The sequence below is a fragment of the Gymnodraco acuticeps genome, unplaced genomic scaffold (genome assembly GCF_902827175.1).
Source record: "Gymnodraco acuticeps unplaced genomic scaffold, fGymAcu1.1, whole genome shotgun sequence".
Classification (NCBI taxonomy): domain Eukaryota; kingdom Metazoa; phylum Chordata; class Actinopteri; order Perciformes; family Bathydraconidae; genus Gymnodraco; species Gymnodraco acuticeps.
This window is the reverse complement of record NW_022990335.1, coordinates 1,199,390-1,223,781: the sequence shown is the minus strand read 5'-3', so window position 1 is coordinate 1,223,781 and position 24,392 is coordinate 1,199,390. Positions and strand designations below refer to the sequence as shown.

Sequence of the window (24,392 nt, the reverse complement as noted above, 5' to 3'; positions counted from 1 at the left end):
TGATTGGCGGTCAGATACACTTTAAAACTTTTAAAACTTTAATAGCAACCATGAGCATCACATTACATGATTCTTTAACAACAAGCACCACATTTAGCTCTCACTGAAATGACACCACGAAGAAGCAAAGTCACCTTCAAACTAGGCATGCAGTTTGTGATAATCTGGGTTTACCTTTGAGTTGGCACAGGCACGGCCTTTCTTATACTCCTTTTGAAAAGCCCGCTTATCTAACTTTGCCCAGAGTGCCTTGGCCTTCCAGTAGTTGAGTTTGGACTTGAGCTTGTGATAGAAGATCCTGTACTCGCCAGGCCTGACTTCCAGATGGTCACAGAGGTCCTGGAAGGCCTTGAGCGTGCCCTTGAACGTGGTCCCCTGGACAAACTTGTCGAACAGGACATGGGACTTGTTCACCCCATCTCCTCCAGTTGCACCGACTCCTCTATCCCCCATAGTCCAGACTCACACAGGGCTGTAGGGCCCTGCAACCCCCAGACAGGGGTCTCTGGGTCCAGCCCCAGCCCTGGAACAAGCTCTCTCTGGTGGGGGGGCTCTACCTCCCAGCCTTAGGCATCTTCATTCTGTCCACAAAAGAGAGAGAAACAAATTAGTTAATTAAAGAAGATCATGCTCATAAGCCAATACACAGGACTATAGAATCAGAATCAAGTTTATTGCCAGGTATGTTTACACATACAAGGAATATGTTTTGGTATTTGGTGGAGCGAAAACAAACAATCTAAAAAACAAGTTACAAAGTAGGTAAAACTAAGAAATATATAAGGATTAGGGATGCTCCGATCGATCCGCCGATTTCATCTACCTCTGGAACAAGCTAAACTAGTTATAAATATATGTATTCTTCACTGTCGGGTGACTCGGGTCACTCATTACTAGAACAGTGAGCTGCATGAGATACTGACAGGCTGTCAGGAGAGAGAGAGAGAGAGAGAGAGAGAGAGAGAGAGAGAGAGAAGAGAGAGAGAGAGAGAGATACGAGAGAGAGAGAGAGAGAGAGAGAGAGAGAGAGAGAGAGAGAGAGAGAGAGAGAGAGAGAGAGAGAAAGAGAGCCATTTAGGTTTAATTTTTTAAAGAGAGGAAAAGCCCCATTAACTGAGTTTTAAACGTCACTTTAAATGGAAGATCCCCATAGGCCCCGCCCACTCGATCGGATCGGTCGATACTGATTCCGGCGATCGGCCCCAAAATTGGCGATCGGAGCATCTCTAATAAGGATAATAAAAAATAAGTATTTTTAAGAAACTTTAGCTTTAACAAAGGAATGAATGAGGCTGCCAGACATAGAAAGAGCACTGAACCCTCCAAAGGAAAACAGGAAACACTCTGAGAACAAGTGTGTAGACACGTCTGTGGCACAGATCGCTCCAGACAGACTTGAGACACAGGAAATAGCCAGTTCATCCCTAAATACTATGAAACAGAACACAATCTGAGTCATTCAAGCAAATTATTTGGCAATAGAACACTGTTTAGAAGCCAGATAGTTTGATGCACCGTGCAGGCCCACTGGTTTGCCATAGCTACCTAGAAACTAAGTGAGAGTTGACTTTTGGCATTTGTTTACCTGCTATGAATAAAGCAGCTCAACTTTATGTGTTGTGAGTTTTCACCCTAAGGGGGGCGAGATGTTTCATGTTGTCTGGCAGCTGTAGTTCAGCTGTCCTTCCTGGAATGTCTTGATGGGCCCTTTGTGAATATCTGGGACTGTATTTAGCAGCAGGAGCAGCCTTTTAAAAAGGTCAGAGTTATTAAATGTAAGACTTAAAAACAGAGGATGAAAGACATCGATTGCAGCAAAGAAAAAAATTGAATTCCTAAATGATACGTTACCAGCCAAGCAGCAGTGGTTTGCAATAGCTGCCCAGGGCAAGGGTGCAGAAACTTGCTTTGCTTGCTGGAGGTCCACAATGGTATATGTGCTTTCTGCCAACACAGATTAAATTCAAGAAATAGCCTCGATCAGGAATAAACACAACATTAAATCATGTTAACATTTTAGGGAACACACTGGTTCTACCTTCAAATGGACCATGCAAGCTCATGAATGCCACATGGAAAGTTGTGTATTTGATATGCTTGGCGGTCTACTCATGAGAATAAAGCTGCAAAGCAAAGACGCAGTCACTTCATGATTAGCCACTGAGCTGTTAATTCAAAGGCAAAATGACAGCTGAAAAAGATAAGGCATTGGGAATATCAACCTCTTCAGAAATAAAAATATATGACCAAAAAAATCGATTTAACCAAAGCTACAGTGCATTAGAAGCAAAAATACTATTTGATAAACGGCAAAGGACCATTTATGTCACCAACCATTCAGGGTGAAGACAGGAATTCGGTTACTTAAATCCAGATGAACAAACATACATGTTTCCACTGTCAGCCACCACTTATTCTGGGAAAGCCTGAGCTTTGTACCCCACTGTCCAGGAAGTTGAGCTAGTCCATAAAGACCAATGTAGTCCCAGTCCCATTGGCAACACATGATGAAAGGGAGGCAGGTACAGAGGTCAGCTTGTCTCTTATTCACACACTGCCAGCTCCTCACTGCAGTGGAAACACCAGCCTGTGGCTCTGGCTCTGGCTCCAGCCAGCCAGGATCAGGGCTGACGGATGCAGTGCCAGCACACAGACGGAAAGGGCCTCTTCCAACACAAGCATTTTCATTACTTGCTACATCATTTCCTCCATAAAACAACCCGTAAAGGTCCATCTGCACCCTCAGCGGTTGCGGGCTGCGGTTATGTATGTTCGTAGAATCAATTCAGTAGAGTATATGCATAATACTTTCTATCACTGGTCCCACTTGTGTTTAAGTCAAATTCAGACAACATCATCACTAATCAAACAAACCTAATATTGATTAGGTGCAATCAAAACAGTTACATTACAAATGACTCAATCGATGGCGCTTCATGTGCTAGTCAATACTAATGACTGTGTCAAATAAGGCAGGGCAAATACATGTCATTCAAATAGTTATCAGGCATCTGGAGGCCTTTGCTGTGTATCTGCACAAGGATACGATATGCTGCAGTGTATTGTAGAGCAGAACTGAGATTCAGTCAAGCTTGCTGTTTCTTTAGTGTGCTGGAGGGGGGGGGGGTGTAATAGAAGTACACTGTGAATAAGCAGAGATGAAAGACAGTTTCAAGGTTATTTTCTACCCAAAAATAGGCCACTGTATCAGTCAGATTCTCAGAAGCTATGTCAATTGTAATCTTAACAACTCAAAAAGCACAACAGAAGCCTCTTTAAACACAACAAGTTTTACGATCAGATTGTTATTATCTTCCCTCTTCTTTTCGACATAGATTATGTTTATTCATTTTATGAATGAAGGCAAGAATAGAAATCACGATTAATCAGCTTGGCGATGGAGACTGTTTCATCAGGCCCAGAAAAATAAAGCAGATCTTCTCAAACTCCTCGTTTAAAGCTTCATGAAGCCGTAGGTAAAAAGAAGATGCATCAAACAGAACAGGAACTTGGGAGGATGGTCTCAGGGGGGAAATCATTCATCTCACAGTGAAATTAACTAGCTACTCTCTCCCCATTGGGGCCAAAATGATTCCCTTCTGCGGTTTGTTTTACTGTAAGGGCACAAAGTGTATGGTAATGCATCAAAAGCCAAGCAGGGGAGATGATACTCTAACCTTTATGACACACATCAGAGAAAGCTGGCAGTAAACATCTAACACACTTTGAGCTCTTTGAAGGAATAAGCAACTACTGACTAGCATGCTGTGTCACAGTAAGTGTGTGTGTGTGTGTTATGTCAAAAGATGCAGCTGAGGCAGCTCTACCAACCTAATGCCAACAATAAACCTGACCTATAATTTGAATAATAGTAGCCTCCTGCAAAGATCCCCATATGCTCAGTCAACAGTAAATGTTGCATCATGTGTTTTCTGTTTGGCGGCCAGGGTAGCAACATGACATTAATAGCATTGTCTGAGGGAAGGTTTTTCTATTATAGTAACATTTAAACACAACCACTTTAAGTGGATAATAAAATGAAGAAGAATCAAAGCAGCTTTGGCTCAGCAGGCACTCAAAATCTCCTGACATCTGGATGAGCTGTAGGATTTCACACATTCACAGAACTCACAAGAATTTACTCACATGCATGCAAAGCCTTAAGTGCACACATCCTTTCTCCTTCCTAAGCACACACAGACAAAAACAAACAGCATGCCTTTGCTTTTTACTCGCTGTATTACATCATCCTGTAATCTGAAAATAGCGTTGGAGATTAGGCCACTAGGCTACATGTTGGACAGTACTGTTGTCGCAATATGACACTGTCCCTACCAGCAGTAATACATAACAGACTATAATGGATTTCAAAGTCTGGATAAATAACTATATTGTCATTAGTACTGCCCGTGCAACTTTCTTTTGCATCAGATTTTATTATTTTTATTTCATCACCAAAGCCAATGGCTAAAAAAATGTATTAAAAAAAACATATCACAGACAATTAGACAATCATTTGGGGTTTTCTGTCAATAGGACTGCAGACAATAGTCGTAAAAGAAAACAACACAGGAGCTTTGAGGTAAACAAGTTAAGTCAATTGCTATACCACCACTGAATAACAGAGATGACTGTAAGCTGGTCTGTGTCAGTGTCTGTCCTGAAATAGCATTTTGTCCTCCGTCACTCTCCCACACAGGGATGACTGATGCTTCAATGCAACTCTTGAGATGGAACCTGTTTACTTGAAAGTGCAGTAGACAATTTCATCGAATCTGTAGCACACCAAACCTTTTTCATAATTTCTTAAAACCATGTAACGATAGCTGGGTATGACTGTGCTCCCTGTTTGCCTTAAGACTATATTGGCAGGAGCCAACTCCATCAACATTATTGTGATAAAGTCAGACCCATATACAGTAATCCCAAAGTTCACATTGATTTAGGTAGGCGTCCAGTAATGCCAATTGCATTTTCCACATCAAAGGAGTTTCAGAGAGTGTGTGTCTGCTAGGGGTGTAACGGTTCACAAACATTTCGGTTCGGTACGTACCTCGGTTTTTAGGTCACGGCTCGGTACGTTTTATTAGGGGTTTTAATTATTATTAAACTGTGAATAATGTATTCACTCAAATAAATACAAAATATAATAAAATAAACATTAAGGTGCAGCATTTCGATGAACTGAAATAATCTGTAATGGAACTTTACTGTACTAGTACTCACAAAACATAAAATATTTGTTTTGGGTTTTTAATTATTATTAAACTGTGAATATTCACTAAAATAAATACAAAATATAATAAAATAAACATTAAGGTGCAGCATTTAGATGAACTGAAATAATCTGTACTTGAACTGTACTGTACTAGTTTGACATTAGGACTTGCTTGCTTGTCAGTGTTTCCGCCAGACCAGGGCGAGCAGGGGGTGTGACGTCACGTTGTGTCACGTGACTATTTGTTTTGGTTTTTCAGTTGAATTCTACTTAAAGTTCAGGGTAATCAACTGTTAAAAGCATACTGTTCACATTTTCTTCTCCAATAAATTGATGTTTTCAAAGTAAATGGATAATCGTTTTTAATAATCGTGATATAAATTATTGACCCAAATAATCGAGATTATGATTTTTCCAATAATCGAGCAGCCCTAGCCGGCAGTACACTTTCCGTCACAGGAACACGCTTTGCTGGCGGCGAAAATAATCCCACTAGAATCCTTTGCCCCTCCAACAGAGGGATTTCCTTGTCCTTTTTCCTTTTCTTAATTTCAAGCGATAACAACTCTCGACCTCTTCTCAAATTGTTTATTTTTTTGGACGCCCTAGGCTCGAGTTCAGGGCGTTCCGAGCTGAATAAGGGCGTCAAATGACGGCAGGATGCCCCCCTGGCGGAAACGCTGTTGCTTGTCATTGTATTTTCATGTTTTTTATTAAGAAAAATGAACTTGTCCATATTGCTTGCCGAAAGGGCAGATCTGCTGGCACTAACAATTAGGGATGTAACGATACCAAAAACTCACGGTACGATAATATCGCGATAAAAAGTCCATGGTACGATATTTATCGTGATATTGAAAAAAAAAGAAAACAAATGTGATTTTTTTAAAAAAAAAAATGTATGTGATATTGAGTGATATTCACGTTCGGGTGATGCCTTTTCAAGAGTGTGCAAGTTTGATGTATTGCCAGCCGCGTAATCGATTTAAGTTGAACAATGCCTTTGGTTCGGTCCACCTGTCTTTGTCCGTCATCCTTGTACGTAACTGCGAAACAAAATGTTCCCAAACCGGAGACTTCAATGATGCTGGAGGATTTTCGAGCTCAACTTTATCTGCGTTCGCCATTTCGACAGTTCCCCAAACTACTGACTACATTTGAACGCATCCCTGTGACCGGCTCTCATAGTATGCCTCTCGTCCAAATTACACTGAACGCTGCACCTGAGATTACTTCCAAAAAGTTTTTCACGTTCTCAATTTTTTACGTTTAACGTTATATTCGTTCGGTACACTTCGGTACAGCCGAAGGGCCCATAACGAATATTTTCGGTACGAATACGTATACCGTTACAGGGCTCGCCAGTAACGGTTGCCAGGTTGCCATTGGCAACCATTCGCAAAAAATGTCAACCACTTCTTGGCCTTTGGTTGCTATCAGTGGCAACCAGTTTTTAACATAAAGAAATAAGGACAGCAAACAGCTAAATGTGCACCCCAAAATAGATAAATGTTAATTATTTGTTGTGACCAGTCGGAACCACCTGATACTTAAGTTGCACGTGCATTGGTGTGATTACGGAGCCAGAAAGCGATGCACGTGTACTCGCGTGCGCGGCGCGCCGTGTGTTTGTCAAAAAATGGCAAAGCAAATTAAGTTGTTTGACTGTGGGGTAAAAAGTTCGGCCAACCCGTCAACATCTCAGACGAATGTTCAAAGTGATTCAACTGATAAAGCGCAAGGTGAACCCGAACGAAAAGCAAAGAGGAAATGTGTAAAGTCTTGGGAGGCCAAATAAATATGATGTACATTCTGCTCCGTTGTGCATTCACTTCTGGTAAAAGTTCCTTCAAAATAAGAGTCCCAATCTTATTACTACCAAAATAAAAGTGCAAAACGAAACTTTACCATAGGAAAATATTGGCATATAAATATAATCACTTCTATAAAAAGGTAACACATGTTAAATATAGTTAGACATATTAAAAGGTAATTTACAGCATTAATAATTAATATCTAATTCTTAACTTTGAATGGTTTTCATTTATTTAACATTAGAAATGTAATAGTCTGGCCAATCCAAGACTTCAATGCTGAAAGGCCAATGGATCTATGGTGGGGGTCAGCACAAAGGTCAAGAAAACCCACATTTGAAAGGGAGACAACGGATGACTAAGAAACTAGTGACTTGCTCAATTCATTTTTGAAGGATCTGTGAAGAACATGACAACAGCTGCATTACTGGTATATTGTATACCAGCAATTGAGGGTGGACAAGTTTCCTACCATTTTAGTTTCAAATAAGTGTGTTAATTACTTATTGTAAAGCATTTGAACTAGTGGTGCACGATAATTATCGGTCCGATATTAGGAATTATGACGTCATCCCGATAAACCCGATAACAGTATTAATAGCCCCGATAATATACAATATATTTTTTGGGAAAAAAAAGAAAGAAAACAATACTGCGGTGTGGGTGGATTGGGATGAGGGGCGCTTGTTTTTCACTCGGCTCCTCCCGTTTTGCCAGTACTGTGGTATTAGTGGTTTAGGGGAGTTTTTCACAAATCCAGCGCTCCCTAACTCATGCCTGGCTGTGACGTAAATGGTGTGCGGCCGTGAAGCCAGGACAGTAAACAAACATGTCGTCGGTAGTATGGGACTATTTCAAAGTTTCAGAGTTAGATAGTTCGCTTGCTATTTGTATTAACAAATGCAATGCAGAAGTTCCACGAGGAGGGAAAAAGGCAACGAGCTATAATACTTCCAACCTGATTAGTCACCTGAAACATCGCCATCGCTACGATGGTGTGTTAAAAGCGTACGAAGACGCCTGCGCTGCTAAACTAGCGGCGAATCCAAAGCCAGCTGCAAAGGCACCGGGGCTTTTACCTATCGACGAGGCTTTTAAAAAAGGCACTTTGTTTGGGAAAATAAATATGGTCACTTTGAAGAGTCAAAACTGTTCTTGGCTTTGTTTTGTTCATAGTAGTAATGCTCATGTCATTTGCTCACTAATAGTCTTTTTTTTACCACCAGGTGTGCAAAAACTACAGGTACATTTAATATATATATATATATATATATATATATATATTATATTATTATCGGTTATCGGTATCGGTCTTGAGAAGCAGGAAGTTATCGGTATCGGTTTCAAAAAAAAATATCGTGCATCCCTAATTTGAACATTCTTTTGTGTCACATTTTCATTATTAAGTTGATGTATAGCTGTATAGTATCTTCATTATTTAAAATATAAGGTGACTAAAAATGACAGCCTGGCAATAGGGGTGCAACAACTAATCGACTTAATCGATTAAAATCGATGACCAAATTAGTTGCCAACTAATTCAGTCGTCGATTCGTTGGTGACGTCATCACGTGTGTTTTACGCGCCGTTAAGCTCCAACGTTATTGGTCTTTTTATCGGTACCGGAGACATTTAAAAAATACATGTCATGTATTATTGCTACATAAGCATTATATCGCAGTCTTAGTGTCGCCAACTCGTTTCTAATATGCAAAAAGACAAACAAATGCGTCTATGGTATATTTTCGATCTTTCCAATCCAGAAGAGAGATCTTTCTCTCCCCGTCTGTGTGCGAGGGGGCGGGGCAGTTTACACACACGTGGTTGCTACATGCAGCAACACACTGCGGAGATGGCGGAGAGAACTCGCTCCGAGGTTTGGTTAAATGTTACCCGTCTCGATGTGGACAATGCTCGTTGCCAAAAGTGCAAAAGAGTTTAGGGGCGGTAACACGAGCAATTTGTCTAAACATTTAGCAAAAGTGCTCCACATTCAGACGGAGGAATGCACCGGGTTCGACTGTCTTTCTAGCAGCTCTGTAGCCCCATCCACGAGTAACGTTTCCACGTCAGGTGTTATGTATGCTAGCAGCAACACACGCAGTTAACTCAATGATACAAACATGGGCTAATGATTAGAGGTAACTGAGTTATTTCTTTTGTTAAAGTTTCAGCTACTCTGTTTACAGTTCTGTCATCAGATTATTTAATACGATTTGTTAAAACATTGTTGTTTCTTTTGATGTGAAATATTATTTATTTTATTTAAATAAAAAGCAATGTTAATTTTGTTCAAAATGTGTTTAGTTAATTTAATAATATGTATTTTTGAATCAAGAATTCATCTTTATTGTCTTCATTGTTAGTTTCCACATGCCTAAAACAACCTCAAGCTACATCTAACAGTTGATGGCTAAATAAGAGCGTTTGAGAAATTGTGCAAGGCATACAGTAATAGTCCGAATAGTCGATTAATCGTTTCATTAATCGATAATCAAATTAGTTGTTTGTTGCAGCCCTACCTGGCAACCACTTTTAAAAGTTAGCGTTGAGCCCTGTGTTACACCCCTAGTGTCTGCCCCTGTGCACAGCTGTAACAAGCAAAATGCAGGAAAACAAGCCCATTTATAAAATTGGGTCATTTCCCCAACAACTTAAAAGTAAGCATCATATTGTATTTTCTTCTTTAATTCATATATTTCAAAAAGAGTGATACTTTGTCAGTCATCATTGCTGTAAACAAAATATGGGAATGCAGTGCCTCAGGTCAAATGCTGCATGAAAAGTCCGAGCATTTACCAGGTTCAGGTCTATAAACAGCAGTGTAGTGCAGTGTGTTTGTCTAAAGCAGAAGATCAAAACCTTACATAATTAGGTGAAATAAAGGATAATCACTTCAAAATATAATACGTATGAAGCTGAAGTCAACAAGGTAGATGAGTAGCTGTGTTACACTCTTTGATATCTGTTATTGTCCAGATATATTCATTATGCCCCTTTGTAAACCACTTCGCTCAGTTCTGCTATCCCCACACAGGATCAGCCTACACAAGAGTAGACCGTTGTGTGGCTGTTCACATCAGCAGACTAAGACTCAGAGCACACAAACATTTGTTGACTGAAACTCAACGTGCTTCTGGCAGAGGTTGTCTCCAAACCATCTGGCTTTTGCATCACTTCTGCTTCCGAAAGCACAGAGAAATTCATTTTTAGATCCCACAACCTTTGCAGATATTCACCAACTACAGCAAACCGGTCAGCCGCTTAGGAGATAAACATATGAATTCCATGTTGTAGTCTCTTAAACAGCCTGACACGTTAATACCGAGCACACTGGAAAAACATCACGTTCTCGGTCAAATTCATCAAGTCTGTGATGTCCTCTTGGGGCTCAGTGAACCGAGACTTGAAAGGACAACATGTGCATCCAGCATCCTCCCGTTTGTGCCGGCCTCAGCACCGGTACCATGCATCATCTTCTCTCTTTCCTGTCAAACCAATGTGTGCTTCCCTTCAGAAGGATCCCTTTTTATTACCACCATGAATTATTTTCTTTTGTCTGTTTGTCAGGATGATTGCGGAAAAACTACAGGCCCAGTTTTCACAAAACTAGTGGAAGGATGTAGCCAGGGCAAAGGAAGAACCAATTGTATTGTGAGCATATCAAAACACAGGGAGAGCACACACATTATTGTATCCCTAATGGAAAAGCCTTGAAGGGAGTTCTGCAAGGTCCTTTCTAGTAGCTTTCAGTTGAGGCTGTGTAAAAATGCCCTCTTCATTCTAAATATTTAATCAACCGAGTGTACCAACCTTCAAAGGGAGAACTTTTAAGGTATCTTTGAAAATAAACGTATTACATTTGGATAGTATTTGCTCTATTGTGCACTACTTTAAATTGTAGTAAAAGCAATTTTACTACCTTTCTTCTCTCTAAAGCTTAACTGAAAAAGAACATCTAAGAAGCAATAACCAGCTGCACTTACAATTTTCAATTATGTTATGTAAAAGGATAAAGTAATTGTAGGTCAGATGAAGTACTAGGAAGTTAATACTGGTCCCAGAGTGCTCAGCTCAGAGAGCTGCCAGGGCAATCCCTAATACTACCCAAAAAATGTAGTAAAAGCTAAACTGAATCTAACCCCAATTCCATTTCGGTAGCATATTAGACCCAATCCAACCATGACAGGAGATTTCTAATAGAATGGTTCCAAACTGCGATGAATGAACACCAAATCTTGGCATGAGAAGCCTCATGGGAACATTTACTGCCGGCTTTGCAGGAGTCTGAGCTTGTGCCTGGACTGCATGCTTCTGGGTGTCAAACAATGCCGATTAGAGTTGCCTGCCAGCACTTGCCGCAGCTATTTGATTTAGGAAACCGCTCAAATCCCAGCTCGAATGCCACCTCTCCCACCTTCATGCCCCATTACAAGAGCTAGGCTGGCACCACAGATATACAGCCCGAAACACAGTGAACCACAATAGGGGACAGAGGAAAGAATGCAAAAGCACAGGTACCAATAGCACTGCTTGTAAAAAAAAAAAAACCTTCATTGATTTTACATTTGGGTATCGCTGTTGTTGCTTTGCATATTTCACCCAAGAGTGCAGAGCGAGATGAGAGCATGTATCCGGTTATTCATACACCCAGATCCACGCTTCCTTGCTAACTAGGAAGTGTAATGTGAGACTGGTAAGCAAACAGTCAACACAGACTAGTATCCAAGGCTTCGTCATGACCGTTGTGGAATGGAGGCAGACAGAAGAAAAAGGAGAGGATGCCTCAGATGCATCAAATCTAATCAAATGCTGGGAGGGTATGAGGCTTATATCCACAAACATCCAAGACATCGATCAGAATTGGTCTATTCTTCCAGACAAAACATACATTTCAACTAAATACTATTGTTTCTCTGTGTGTTCAGGCGTAAATGATGATGGACAGGAATATAAACAGTTGGGGCAAGACAGAAAAACTAACCTTCGAAAGGCCTCATAACTAGATCACACATTCAATACACCAAGGGCAGGCTAACACATGGTATGTTTCTAATTCGGACAGGCCATGGGAAACTACAGTACAACTCCAGATCTCTCCTCTCTTCCCAGTATTTATTACAAAGCTAATAGTTGAACATCGAAGAGGCTGAGCAAACTGACAGAATTCCAGAATGGATGGCGGCTGAATCTTACAACCAGGCAGACTGGAAATTAGCAAAGAAAGAATGACAAATGGACGGATACTCCCGCTGCTGACAGGGTGTGATTTTCTTGCCAGGGTTGACTGAACTGAGAGGATGGAATTGTGTTATGATACTTTGAATCGCTGTGGGAGATTTGTCCTCTGACATTTGAAATATTGATGACATTTGTCAAAGGAGATATATCATGACAAGAAAAGCAGCAGATGTCAGTGAGCTGAGCATAAATGTACTTTTTAATTTTTTTAATGCATCTACAGGTATGGTTATACACTAGGGGTGTAACGGTACACGTACCCGTACCGAAATTATTCGGTACGGGCCCTTCGGTTCGGTACAGGTGTGTACCGAAGTGTACCGAACGAATATAACGTTAAACGTAAAAAATTGAGAACGTGAATAACTTTTTGGAAGTAATCTCAGGTGCTGCGTCGCAGCATTCAGAGTAATTTGCTCACATTGGGTTCAACGCGTCATAGAGCGAGCAAGTCATTTCATTGGATGAGAGGCATACTATGAGAGCTGGTCAGAGGGATGCGTTCAAATGTAGTCAGTAATTTGAGGTACTGTCAAAAATTAATGGCGAACGCAGATAAAGTTGAGCTCGAAAATCCTCCAGCATCATTGAAGTCTCCGGTTTGGGAACATTTTGGTTTCGCAGTTACGTACAAGGATGACGGACAAAGACAGGTGGACCGAACCAAAGCTGTTTGTCGGCATTGTTCAACTAAAATTGGTTACGCGGCTGGCAATACATCAAACTTGCACACTCTTGAAAAGGCATCACCCGAACGTGAATATCACCGGTACCAAAAGAAAAAAGACTGAAGTGCAAACCCAACTCCCACTAGCATTTAAGCCTCCACCACTCGCAGAAAGATCAGACCGAGCCAAAGCTATTACAAACACCAAATATCATATATTATGTTGCCATGTTAGCAAAGCGCTACCTGGCTGTATCTGCTACCTCTGTCCCTAGCGAGAGGGTGTTCTCCACAGCAGGAGACATTGTTAGTGCCAGCAGATCTGCCCTTTCAGCAGCAATGTGGACAAGTTAATTTTTCTTTAAAAAAACATGAAAATACAATGAAAAGCAAGTCCTAATGTCAAGCTGGCTGCTTAGGTGCTAGTACAGTAGGCTACAGTTCAAATACAGATTATTTCAGTTCATCGAAATGCTGCACCTTAATGTTCATTTTATTATATTTTGTATTTATTTGAGTGAATATTCACAGTTTAATAATAATTAAAAACCCAAAACTAATAGTTTATGTTTTGTGAGTACTAGTACAGTAAAGTTCAAATACAGATTATTTCAGTTCATCGAAATGCTGCACCTTAATGTTTATTTTATTATATTTTGTATTTATTTGAGTGAATACATTATTCACAGTTTAATAATAATAATAAAAATATATATATATGTTTTGTTTTGTGAAAAAAAATTCTGCTGTACCGAAAACGTACCGAACCGAACCGTGACCAAAAAACCGAGGTACGTACCGAACCGAAATGTTTGTGAACCGTTACACCCCTATTATACACACACACAAAGTGATGGGCCCATTGGCAACATGCAGCTAAGATAGAAACAGCAGAAAAAGCTGTAATGTTATTCATTAAGAAAATAAGCAATGGAAGAACAAAACTAAAAATAACAATGTCACAATAAAAAGGCGTAGTCTGTGGCATGTGTCCTTCATTGTACGACATAATGACATTAATTCTGTCCAGATGTACCACCCTCAGTGAATCATTTGTCATTGTGCAACTGATCACAAAACTCACAGTTCAGATCCAAGTAGGGGTCCAACAACTAATCGACTTAATCGATTAAAATCTTTTACCAAATTAGTTGCCAACTAATTCAGTCGTCGATTGGTTGGTGACGTCATCACGTGTTTTACGCGCCGTTAAGCTCCAACGTTATTGGTCTTTGTATCGGTACCGGAGACATTTAAAAAATACATGTCATGTATTATTGCTACATAAGCATTATATCGCAGTCTTAGTGTCGCCAACTCGTTTCTAATATGCAAAAAGACAAAAAAATGCGTCTATGATGTATTTTCGATCTTTCCAATCGAGACGAGAGATCTTTCTCTCTCAGTCTGTGTGCGAGGGGGCGGGGCAGTTTACACACACGCAGCTGCTACATGCAGCAACACACGGCGGAGATGGCGGAGAGAACGCGCTCCGAGGTTTGGTTCAACTTTACCCGTCTCGATGTGGACAATGCTCGTTGCCAAAAGTGCAATAAGAGTTTAGCATGTAAGGGCGGTAACACGAGCAATTTGTCTAAACATTTAGCAAAAGTGCTCCACATTCAGACGGAGGAATGCACCGGGTTCGACTGTCTTTCTAGTAGCTCTTGTTAGAAATTAAAATCAATGTTGATATGGCGTAATTTGAATTAAATACACTATTTAATTTAAATCAGTTTTATTCTGAAAAACCTGAAGTTCACTAACTATTAACTTAATACTTTTATTCTGAAAATTATTCACTTCCGGTTAGCATTAGCATGTGGCGAAATGCTGCATTTTCAAACCGTGAATTAAAGGTGAAATGACATGTGATGTTGTACACTGAGCACACTGGGTTTAGCATTCATTTATTACCGCTGAATAACGTTTATTAGGGAATGTTCAAATAACCACAGACACTAGAATGATGTAATTTAACAACAGAAAAAGGCAGGAATTGCATTGGACCCGCCCCCCGACGACGCCGGCCAATAGGAGAAGACCTCAGATGACAACAGGAAGAGCAAGCCAAGAATTGACCTCTTCTACCTGCTGACCTGGACTGACCGGTCGGATAAGGAGAGCGCCTCCACTCGCACATTTCATTTTGTACACCACCGCATCTTTTGTGTAATTAAATGCTGTTCACTTTTATAAGCTTCCCTTGACTCTTTTCAGTCTCTCCTGCCTTCAGGGTTCTAGAATACACTAACACTCTGTTGCCCCATCCACGAGTAACGTTTCCACGTCAGGTGTTATGTATGCTAGCAGCAACACACGGAGTTAACTACATGATACAAACATGGATTAATGATTAGAGGAAACTGAGTTATTTCTTTTGTTAAAGTTTCAGCTATTCTGTTAAATAATCTGATGACAGAACTGTACACTTACAGTTCTGTCATCAGATTATTTAATACGATTTGTTAAAACACTGTTGTTTCTTTTAAATAAAAAGCAATGTTAATTTTGTTCAAAATATGTTTAGTCAATTCAATAATGTATGTATTTTTGAATCAAGTATTCATCTTTATTGTCTTCATTGTTAGTTTCCACATGCCTAAAACAACCTCAAGCTACATCTAAAAGTTGATGGCTAAATAAGAGCGTTTGAGAAATTGTGCAAGGCATACAGTAATAGTCTGAATAGTCCATTAATCGATAGAATAATCGATTATCAAATGAGTTGTTTGTTGCAGCCCTAGATCCAAGGCCGCTTTGCAATGCCTTAAGGGGACATGCAACAGTGACACAGACAGCAAAAGCCCTAATCCTGTCACATCCACACTTGCTTTCTCTAATCTCAGTGCGTGGGCGTGGCAGTGAGCGGTTCATATGGTAAACAAGCTGCAGGATGTGTTTGTGGATTGATCAAATTAAGGAATAAGCAGAATGTGGCAACCAACAGTGCTTTTTGCATCCACAGTAGTTTACCATTTCTTCAAGACTCAACGATCCTCAGAATTGGACGTGAGACTGCCTGTCAGAGTGCAGTTAAGCAGCTGCAGGGAGCTAGCAATCTTAAGGGCTCCAGTTGCAGTTGAGAACTAGGTTATACTCTCTGAATCCATTACTAGAGTGAAGGATACCTTATACCTTGGCTGACTGTAAACTGAGGACTGTAGTAAGCAAGTATACTAAATATCAGCTGTCGCCGTTTGGGAAGTGAGTGCATACTCAACTCATTAACTAATGTTTGCTTTTGCTCTGTAAAATAAGTCCACTGTTTGCACTTTGACATGATGATATGATAACAATATTAAAAAAGTAAATGTCTTTTGAGAGGGGAAAAAATAAATAAAAATAAGGCACACCTGTACCTTCAGCTGAGATAACTGGAGAAAATTCCCAAAAGGTTTATTTCACCATCTGCATGTCAAACCCATCCAGAAAAGTTGTAAATATGCCGAAACGAAGTGCTCAAAGTCTAGATTGTACCCATATGCACATCAAACAGACAGCATTGTGAAAATATGTAGAGCAAGAGTGGCTTTCTTCCCAGCTTCACAGTAGCCAATCATTCCATCTCTCTCGTGCCTGTTCCACTAAATAGTTCAGTACACCCAGGACCAGAGGAACGTCGACCTTCATGTGCAAACTGTGCAGATGAAGGCTGATCCAGTAGGAAGGCAAGAGAACACCCACACACAGCCATGAAGCATGATGATGCCAATACAGCTTTACAGAAGAAAGCATTGAAACACATTCCTCCCAGATCACATCTTACAAGAGACAGGCGGTAGTCAAGTGTGCATCACAGAGGAAATTCAAACAATAGATGAAATGTTCTTGGCAATGAGTCATGTACTATTAAATAAGCAGAATGAAGGGTGGATTAATTAAAAAGGTGGAGTAGATGGAAACAGAGCCCAAATGAATGAATTCCAATATGAGAAGTCACACCACAAGAGTCACAATCTTTAGCCCAACAAATGCCCGCAGGAAATCCGATTCCTTTTAGCTGTTGTAAAACCAAGAGAGGTACAAACTTAAGGCAAATTGATCAAAAATGAAGGCTACATCAAGTCTATATAGTCTAAAAATATGTGTTAAAGGGATTCAACCCAAATGTAATAATAATGACCATTTGTGAGTGGAAACCAACATTGGAAAACAAAATTCTTAGCCTGTTAAGAGGTCAACACCAACAACCTTATTCACCAATCATATTTGTCAATCTGGCAAGTATACTAGGCCAATATATAAAATGCAGTTTGTAAAGAAATTATATCTGACAATGTACTGGTTAAACCAACATGACACAATACAAATTGTAAATACTGCAAGTCAGCTAGAGGTGTCAGTGCAATAGATCTGCTCTCGACATCAATCCTTAAAAAAAAAAGACACTATAAGCTTCTTTCCTAAAATATTAAACTATTCCTTTAAATATGATGTTACCCAAAGGCTTTTCCCACTATTTAGGGATGAAGTTCAGACAGCGGTAGGGCTGAACGATTAATCGATTTTAAATCGAAATCGCGATTTGAAATGATGTGATTTTCAGCCTGCCATTTTTTGTAACTTTTTTTTTTTTTTACAATTCTTTTATTTTTATTCTTGTGTGTCAGTCATCCACACCAATCAGAAGTGCTGTGCTCCACATGTACCAGCCATTGTTAATCAATCAGAAGTGGCCCATGATAGGTGATAGACAGATTGATCCAATCACCTGCCAAGTGCTTCTGAAAGTGCCTGCCCTTTCCAAATGGCTTCCAATGGAGCTTTAGATGGTTTGGTGAACCATCTGAGTCAGGTTAGTAATGCTCCATCACATGTTTCTATTACAGGGTGAATCTTAAACTGAAGCTTGACTTTAAAGCAACCCAACGGAAGTTTCATGTAAGTTTAGCTCTTTCACTCGTAGCTCGGGCTGCAGGGGTGCTAGAGACGGGAGTACGTTGATACGACCTTCCTAGCCGGAGTTATGGCCGCATTTTACAATAAACTTCCGTTGGGTCGCTTAAAAATAAATATCGCAATTCGAATCGCAATCGCAATATTTGTCAGAAAAATCGCAATTAGATTTTTTCCCAAAATCGTGCAGCCCTAGACAGCGGGTGTATAAAGCAGGTGTAAGCTAAGCAGGTATCGCCTCGTTGGGGCACAAACAAACTCTGCAATTACCTGAGACTCAGATTCAAAGGTTGTTACAGTCAAAGGGCTAACTTTCCTAGATGCTAGCACCCACAGACAGATCCAAAACCCCACTCTCATTTAAAAGAAAGACCAAGAGAGACAAGCGCTGTGTAGGTTTGTTTACTTTGTTTTGAGAAAGAACATTTAGTGTGCTTGTTTCTCCATCAGGCCTGCCAGAGAAGAATTCATCTCTTGTCCAGATAGGCAGATAACAAGGCCTGGGGGCTCCTCCACACACAAACGGAGAGTGAATGTGAAATATGATGTGGTCACTCTCTAGAGGGATGTACGGTGTACCGGAGTGAAAAGGCTCAACATGAGAGCTACGTTCATGGCTATAGGCTGAGCAGCTGTTAGATGCTTTCCTGGACCATGGTAGCTGAAAGGGACAAGCTGTTTTCTACATCTCAGAATATAAAGCAGTGTCAGAATAAGAGTTGACTAGTTCTCCGGCTACACCTGCCTGTTGCTTAGTAACACATGTGGGCTGTAGTGCTCCATGTTGTCTATAGTGTAAACAAAAAGGGTATAATTTTTCTAAGGATCCCATGTGAGGTGTTGGTTAATGGTGTCCACTAACTTCTGAAAAAAAAGGATAGGTAGCAGAGGCATACTGACAACATTAGCCAGTTTTTTATTTTGCTGGACTTGCTATTTATTTGACAAAACAAAAGATTGACAGAAAAGGGGAAGACAGGGGACGACAAGGTCCTTAACCCAGCATAAAACTCAGCTACTTAAAGAGCCTGTGACACGAGTTTCCCCCATCATCCAAACCCATCAATTTGAGTAAATATTGTCCCCTTGAAAACCGTTACTGAACTGATTTTGGATATTTGTACTTTGATAACCATTAATCTGCCCTTCAATGTTGACCATTTCCTGGATCTTCTCGGGGATTCTTCAAGTCCCGCCAAATTATGTGTGACGTCATTGCGGGCACAGCGCTCCAGCTGCACCGTTCAGGAACCCAGCATCTGCATGTAAACGCACGATGGTGCACACAGCAGCAAGCTCAGACAGCGATGACAGTTTACTTTTGAACGTGTCTGAGAGCTCATATGAGGCTGAAGGATCGGTTTATGTTGTATCTGTTAGAAGTTTAGGAATTAGGTGCGTCAATATGGGCGATCATACGGTCATGTAGCCAGTGGTGGACTGGGACTAAAAATCATCCCGGGACTCTCGACCGGCCCACTTCGGTACCGCTAGTAAATTGTCAACGGGGGGAGTGGGGGATGTGCTAGTGACTTATCCGACCGGCCCACTTCGGTACCGTCCCATCAGGATTCGTCCGGATGGCCAGTCCGCCACTACACCCAGCCCAGTCCACGTAAACTGTCAACGGGGGAGCCTCGCTGCGGGGAAACGGTGGACCTAGTGTCCCGATCGGAGTGGGAATAATAATAATAATAATAATAATAATAATAATAATAATAATAATAATAATAATAATAATAATCCGTGCATTTTATCCATTAAATTCCCCAACATTGTGGTAAAAAAACCACACGTTTAATCCATGTTGCTGTACTACAACTACAGAAAGCATCGTTTTGTTTTCTCATCAGGAAATGTAGACCGGCTCAAACAAAAGATTTTTAAATCATCATTCTCACGATCATTTAATGTATCATGTGTTCGCCGAATTGACATGAAAGCACTAATAAATATGAATATACTGTAGTCAACTTCATTAAAACGTTATTAACGTGCCTAAACTCAGTAATTCACCATTTCTACGCATGACAACACACTTTGTCCGTGTTTGGCTCTCTCGCCGCACAGTGAAGCGTTCCCGCATTGACGTCACTTCCGGCTTCCCCCAAAACTTCAAAATGAGTCGAAGGAATTTCCCCGCGATGTTCGAAATTATTGATATTTATCGGAACGGTATCGCAACTTCTTTTTTAAACTGACGGTTCGAGATGACTAGTAGCCCAATATTTCATTGCACAACAGTTGTTGGGAGGCTGTCACAGGCTCTTTAAGCCACTTTACATGATTTATTCTGTTTTCTGGCTGTGTTATACCCTAATTATGTCAGGAATATCTCCACACATTGGAATTTTTGTATAATAAACACATTTTATTAAGAATCAATGTAATGTTTAAAGTGCAGACGATGGGGGGCAGGGGAGGAGCTGCCAGAGAAAACTGTCATACCAAAGCAAAATAGTTAAAATATGTGTTTTTGTTAGTATGCTAGTTGCTTGGTGTACATTTACTATGTATAGCTACAGGGAACCGGTCAGGTAGTGTAAAGTTGGTCACTTTTAGGGCAAGTTCCATTTAATAAGACAATTAACCTGCAATCATCTCGAGTTCACTGGAACTTTGGTGGATATCATTTGAGACATGACAGATATCACGTACAGATTGAAATTCATGAGTCACTAATGCTCAACCAAGCTCTGTTAATCTAGTACATGGTTTTATTACAGCTTCACTAGAAAAACTGTTAGATAATGCTAAACTAAACAATCATTTTGTACCAGACTTCTGTACACTTGGGTTTTGAATACAAGTCCCATTATACATTAAACAACGTAAGATAGCGTGAATCTGCTGTAGTGTTCAAGGGTCAGCTGACTGGAAAAATGTAAACAGTCTAATTTGCTTCAGGAATGCATTTGTCACACTGGCCTTTGTCTGACCTGCAAGGTACAAGAAACAGCCAACAAGTAAGACTTTAATCCGGAGCTAAGAGAAATCACAAAGGCAAATGGACTTGGGCCATATTTGCAAGTCATACACACAACATCAACCTAAGCTAACCTCAGCTTTGCTGTTCGTCCTCCAAATTGGATCTGCATAATAGCAAGTTCAATAAGGTCTTGGTATTGAGGCAGGATAGAAATCAATTCATTAACCTTCTCTTTTGTATGTTACTGTTTTCAGAATAAAATACATCTGAAAATGTCCCATTCCCTAATCTGGATGATATCTTAATGGCTTCTACCAGGGAGTTGGGTTTTACAATGTCTAGCTGACTCAACTTTCAGGAATATGCTAATCTCCACATGACATCATTGAATAATAGGACACAGTTGAAGGGGGAAAAAAGGGTGATTGATTTTAAATGCCATTTTCTTAATGTCTTTCATTTTTTGTAAAGCACTTTGAATTGCCTTGTGTTGAAAAGTGCTATATAAATAAACTTGCCTTGCCTTGATTGTCCTCCAGCACTAAAATGTTCTTACATTAAGTGCTTGCTGCAGAACACATCCCTCAAACAGTTAAAAACATGCCATTAGCATCTAGTTACAGACTCCTTTTAAGGATTTACTGAAGCAGACTATAATATGCATGTTGGTTAGACATCAGCAAGCTTTTGATGAGTCAACCAGAGCAACAGAGGCTAAACCCGACCTGACTCGGGGTACATCCAGCCGCTCATGACACAGCAGGAGCTGCTTTTTTACGAGGACCTTCCTTCTGTCCTTTCATCTAGCAATGCGCTTCTAGGTTTGTGGTATTTGCTGGATCGTGGGGGGGCAGAAAATGGCATTGATGAGTTTGAGCTTCATTCATTTATGTAAAATGGTTCCATGGTAATTAGGATGAGACATTAGATTAGTCCATTTTGTGACGAGCACTTAAATGGTGTTCCGTTTCCGAAACAGGATGAAATGGACATAGACCAATGGGAATAAGACCTGACTTATTATTATCATTAATGAATTGCAATGCATCTATGTCTGATTTAGAAGTTGAAAAAAAAACTAGGAGAAAATAATCGGACATCGGAGATTTTGTGCGCCACAATACTAATATATATTTGATAAAGTACATATTATTATAATAATAAGAATACATGTTATTTATATAGCGCTTTTCCTGGTGTTCAAAGCGGAGACATTATGAACATTAAATTCCAAAACTGTGATGGGAATATCTATTTTTGGCCATTCCATTAAAAGACCTGTAAAAGTAAGATACCTCATCACATATCCAATATTGTCATGCAATGATTGTCATATGTAATTGTAATGCTATCTACGAAAGTGTAAATACGCAAAAATACTTTGTTTAATGCAAGCCTGACAAAATATCAAGACTGACGCAAATCTGTCCTTACATCCAAGTAAACAACCAGCCCTCAAGTTTTGTCTTGTGCCAAGTCAGCCACCCTGCAAACATCCTCTTCCCACCGCATCCTGATCTCTTAACAGGGACACTGTGAGGTATGATAAAACATGTCACACATCCCAATGAACGTCTGCCTCCCAGCAACACCCTGTGACCTCACAGAGTCATCGAAGCGCATTCTGACTAAATAAGGGAGGTACATCGAAAGCAACAAAGGTCAATATAACTGGTCAATACAACAATGGCTCATCACTCTACTGAGACAAGGATAAGAGTCTTTGCCCTGTCAGGATCTTACTGATACACTAAGCCACACTCTGAGTCTTGCTATGTGATGATGTATGGTCCAATCTGGGTCAGCTGGAATAATATGGTATTGTTACTGTTGTTGAAGTCAGTGTGCAGTCACTCAAACACTAAAAACAGACGAGTGACCTTTGACTCATAACATGGTGCCAGACGTCTGTAGTACAAGACAAAATACCTCTGGGAATAAGTCAGGTGCATCAAAACAACATCCCCTTAAAATGTATAAGCATCAACACAGATTGCGTATTTCCTTGCTTTGAATATAAAGCATTATTCAGTTTGTGACTCATCTAAAAACACATACAGTTTTTCCTCTTGGGTAAACACACCAGAGAGAGAAGACTGAAAGAAGAAAATGTCAAAGTCACACTGTCAGCCTTCAACTAGAAACTTTTTTACACTGCCTTTACTAGATTTAAACATCAGGAGCTTCTAACTCCACATTGGAAGCAGGTATGTTGTATACAATTATGAAATATAAATGTGGTCAATAGAAGTACCATAACAAATGCTATTCCCTCCTACGAGTTAACACAAGTACATATAATAAACTGTTGTTCAGTTATGACATAGATGTCGAGCTGTTTGAATGAGGCATGTCCGTATTGTGTCCGTATTGTGGCCATATCAATTTTGACAAAAGAATAAGGACAAACTTCCAGAGATTAAAGGCTTTTAAACTTCATAATTGTGTCAAGGATGAAGATATTTCAATATAAATGATTGGGAGTACATATTGCCACCATCCACCACATTCCACAGGCTATTCCTTCCGACATGTACAGAACAGCTTGATAGCTAAACTGAATTAAAAACGGGGCTGGCAGATAACCACTGATGCACAATCACAGTGCATGGTACAATGCAGATACAAATGTCAGATATATTACAGTACTGCGTAGTTAAATCGTCAGTGGCTCTATTAAACCAGCAGACCGTGACATTCCCAAACGTGCAGAGGTGCAGTCTGCGAGTCCTTGGGTAACGTTTCAAAATGCACCGTGTTTGTCAAGGGATTCAGGGGGAACAGTTCTTCTTACCACGGAATCCTGTGCGTTTATAATCCATTCGTATAATGTGGCGGGAATAAATCCATGTTCGTGTTTGTATCCCGATTCCCGAATTCACTGTTGTTGTCTATTATTTAAGTAGCTAATGCTCGTTAAGGCCAGAGCAAGGAGCCACACAGTAGAGGAGAAGGCGCAACTTGAAACTGACAGAGGGGGATCGGTCGATACCATCACAACGGCAAGGAGGGGGGAGCGAACAAGTCTAAAACTAATAATATGTTAACAAAACATTGCTAGGTTATTAATTTCCCCGTAATTCGTTGGAAAACGACACTGAGACAGACATGTATATTGGGACAGCACTTTGTAATGTTTGCATACATCTGGATATATTTAAATAGTTAGATGATAAACCCCCCGCTAGACGTTGGAGTGAGCCTGCACGTTTTTAACTCGGTTTAATCCGATTGGTCTCTTCTAAAGTGACGCAACAGTGCTGCTGCATTCAATGGTGTCAGAAACATTAGAACTGGTTTACACAACAGGAGAAGGCTGGCGGGTATTTACATGTAGCTGAGTTTTTACAACAATTCTCATTTACTGTAAAGTATTCTTTGATATGATGTGTGTGGTTGTGCACCCTAAATAAACATTGACTTCACCTGACACGAGACGTTATGACAGATAATAGTCAACAACTGATTACCCTTAAGAGGGCTTAATGACGAATTATTATCAAGAGTAATGATTGCACAGATACACTAATTACTGTTTACAGTCAAGTAGATTTCAAAAATCTAATTCTATGAAAAACATATCTTTAGTCTTTCTAGGATTTATTAAAAAAAACATTGCATGGA

The 24,392-nt window shown here is 40.1% G+C and overlaps 1 protein-coding gene across 6 annotated transcripts in view; it reads right to left on the bottom strand.

Moving 5' to 3' along the window:
- The window catches only part of mical3a (microtubule associated monooxygenase, calponin and LIM domain containing 3a), an 80,561-nt gene extending 56,838 nt beyond the window's left edge, over positions 1–23,723 (bottom strand). For all 6 annotated transcript variants that reach the window (XM_034223404.1, XM_034223400.1, XM_034223401.1 and 3 more), the window contains exons 1-2: positions 23,563–23,723; positions 175–581 (exon numbers count right to left, since the gene is read on the bottom strand). In XM_034223404.1, coding sequence (XP_034079295.1) covers positions 175–453 — 279 coding nt within the window. In that variant the 5' untranslated portion in view covers positions 454–581; positions 23,563–23,723. The remainder of the gene's footprint in view (positions 1–174; positions 582–23,562) is intronic.
- Between the last annotated feature and the right edge of the window lie 669 nt (positions 23,724–24,392).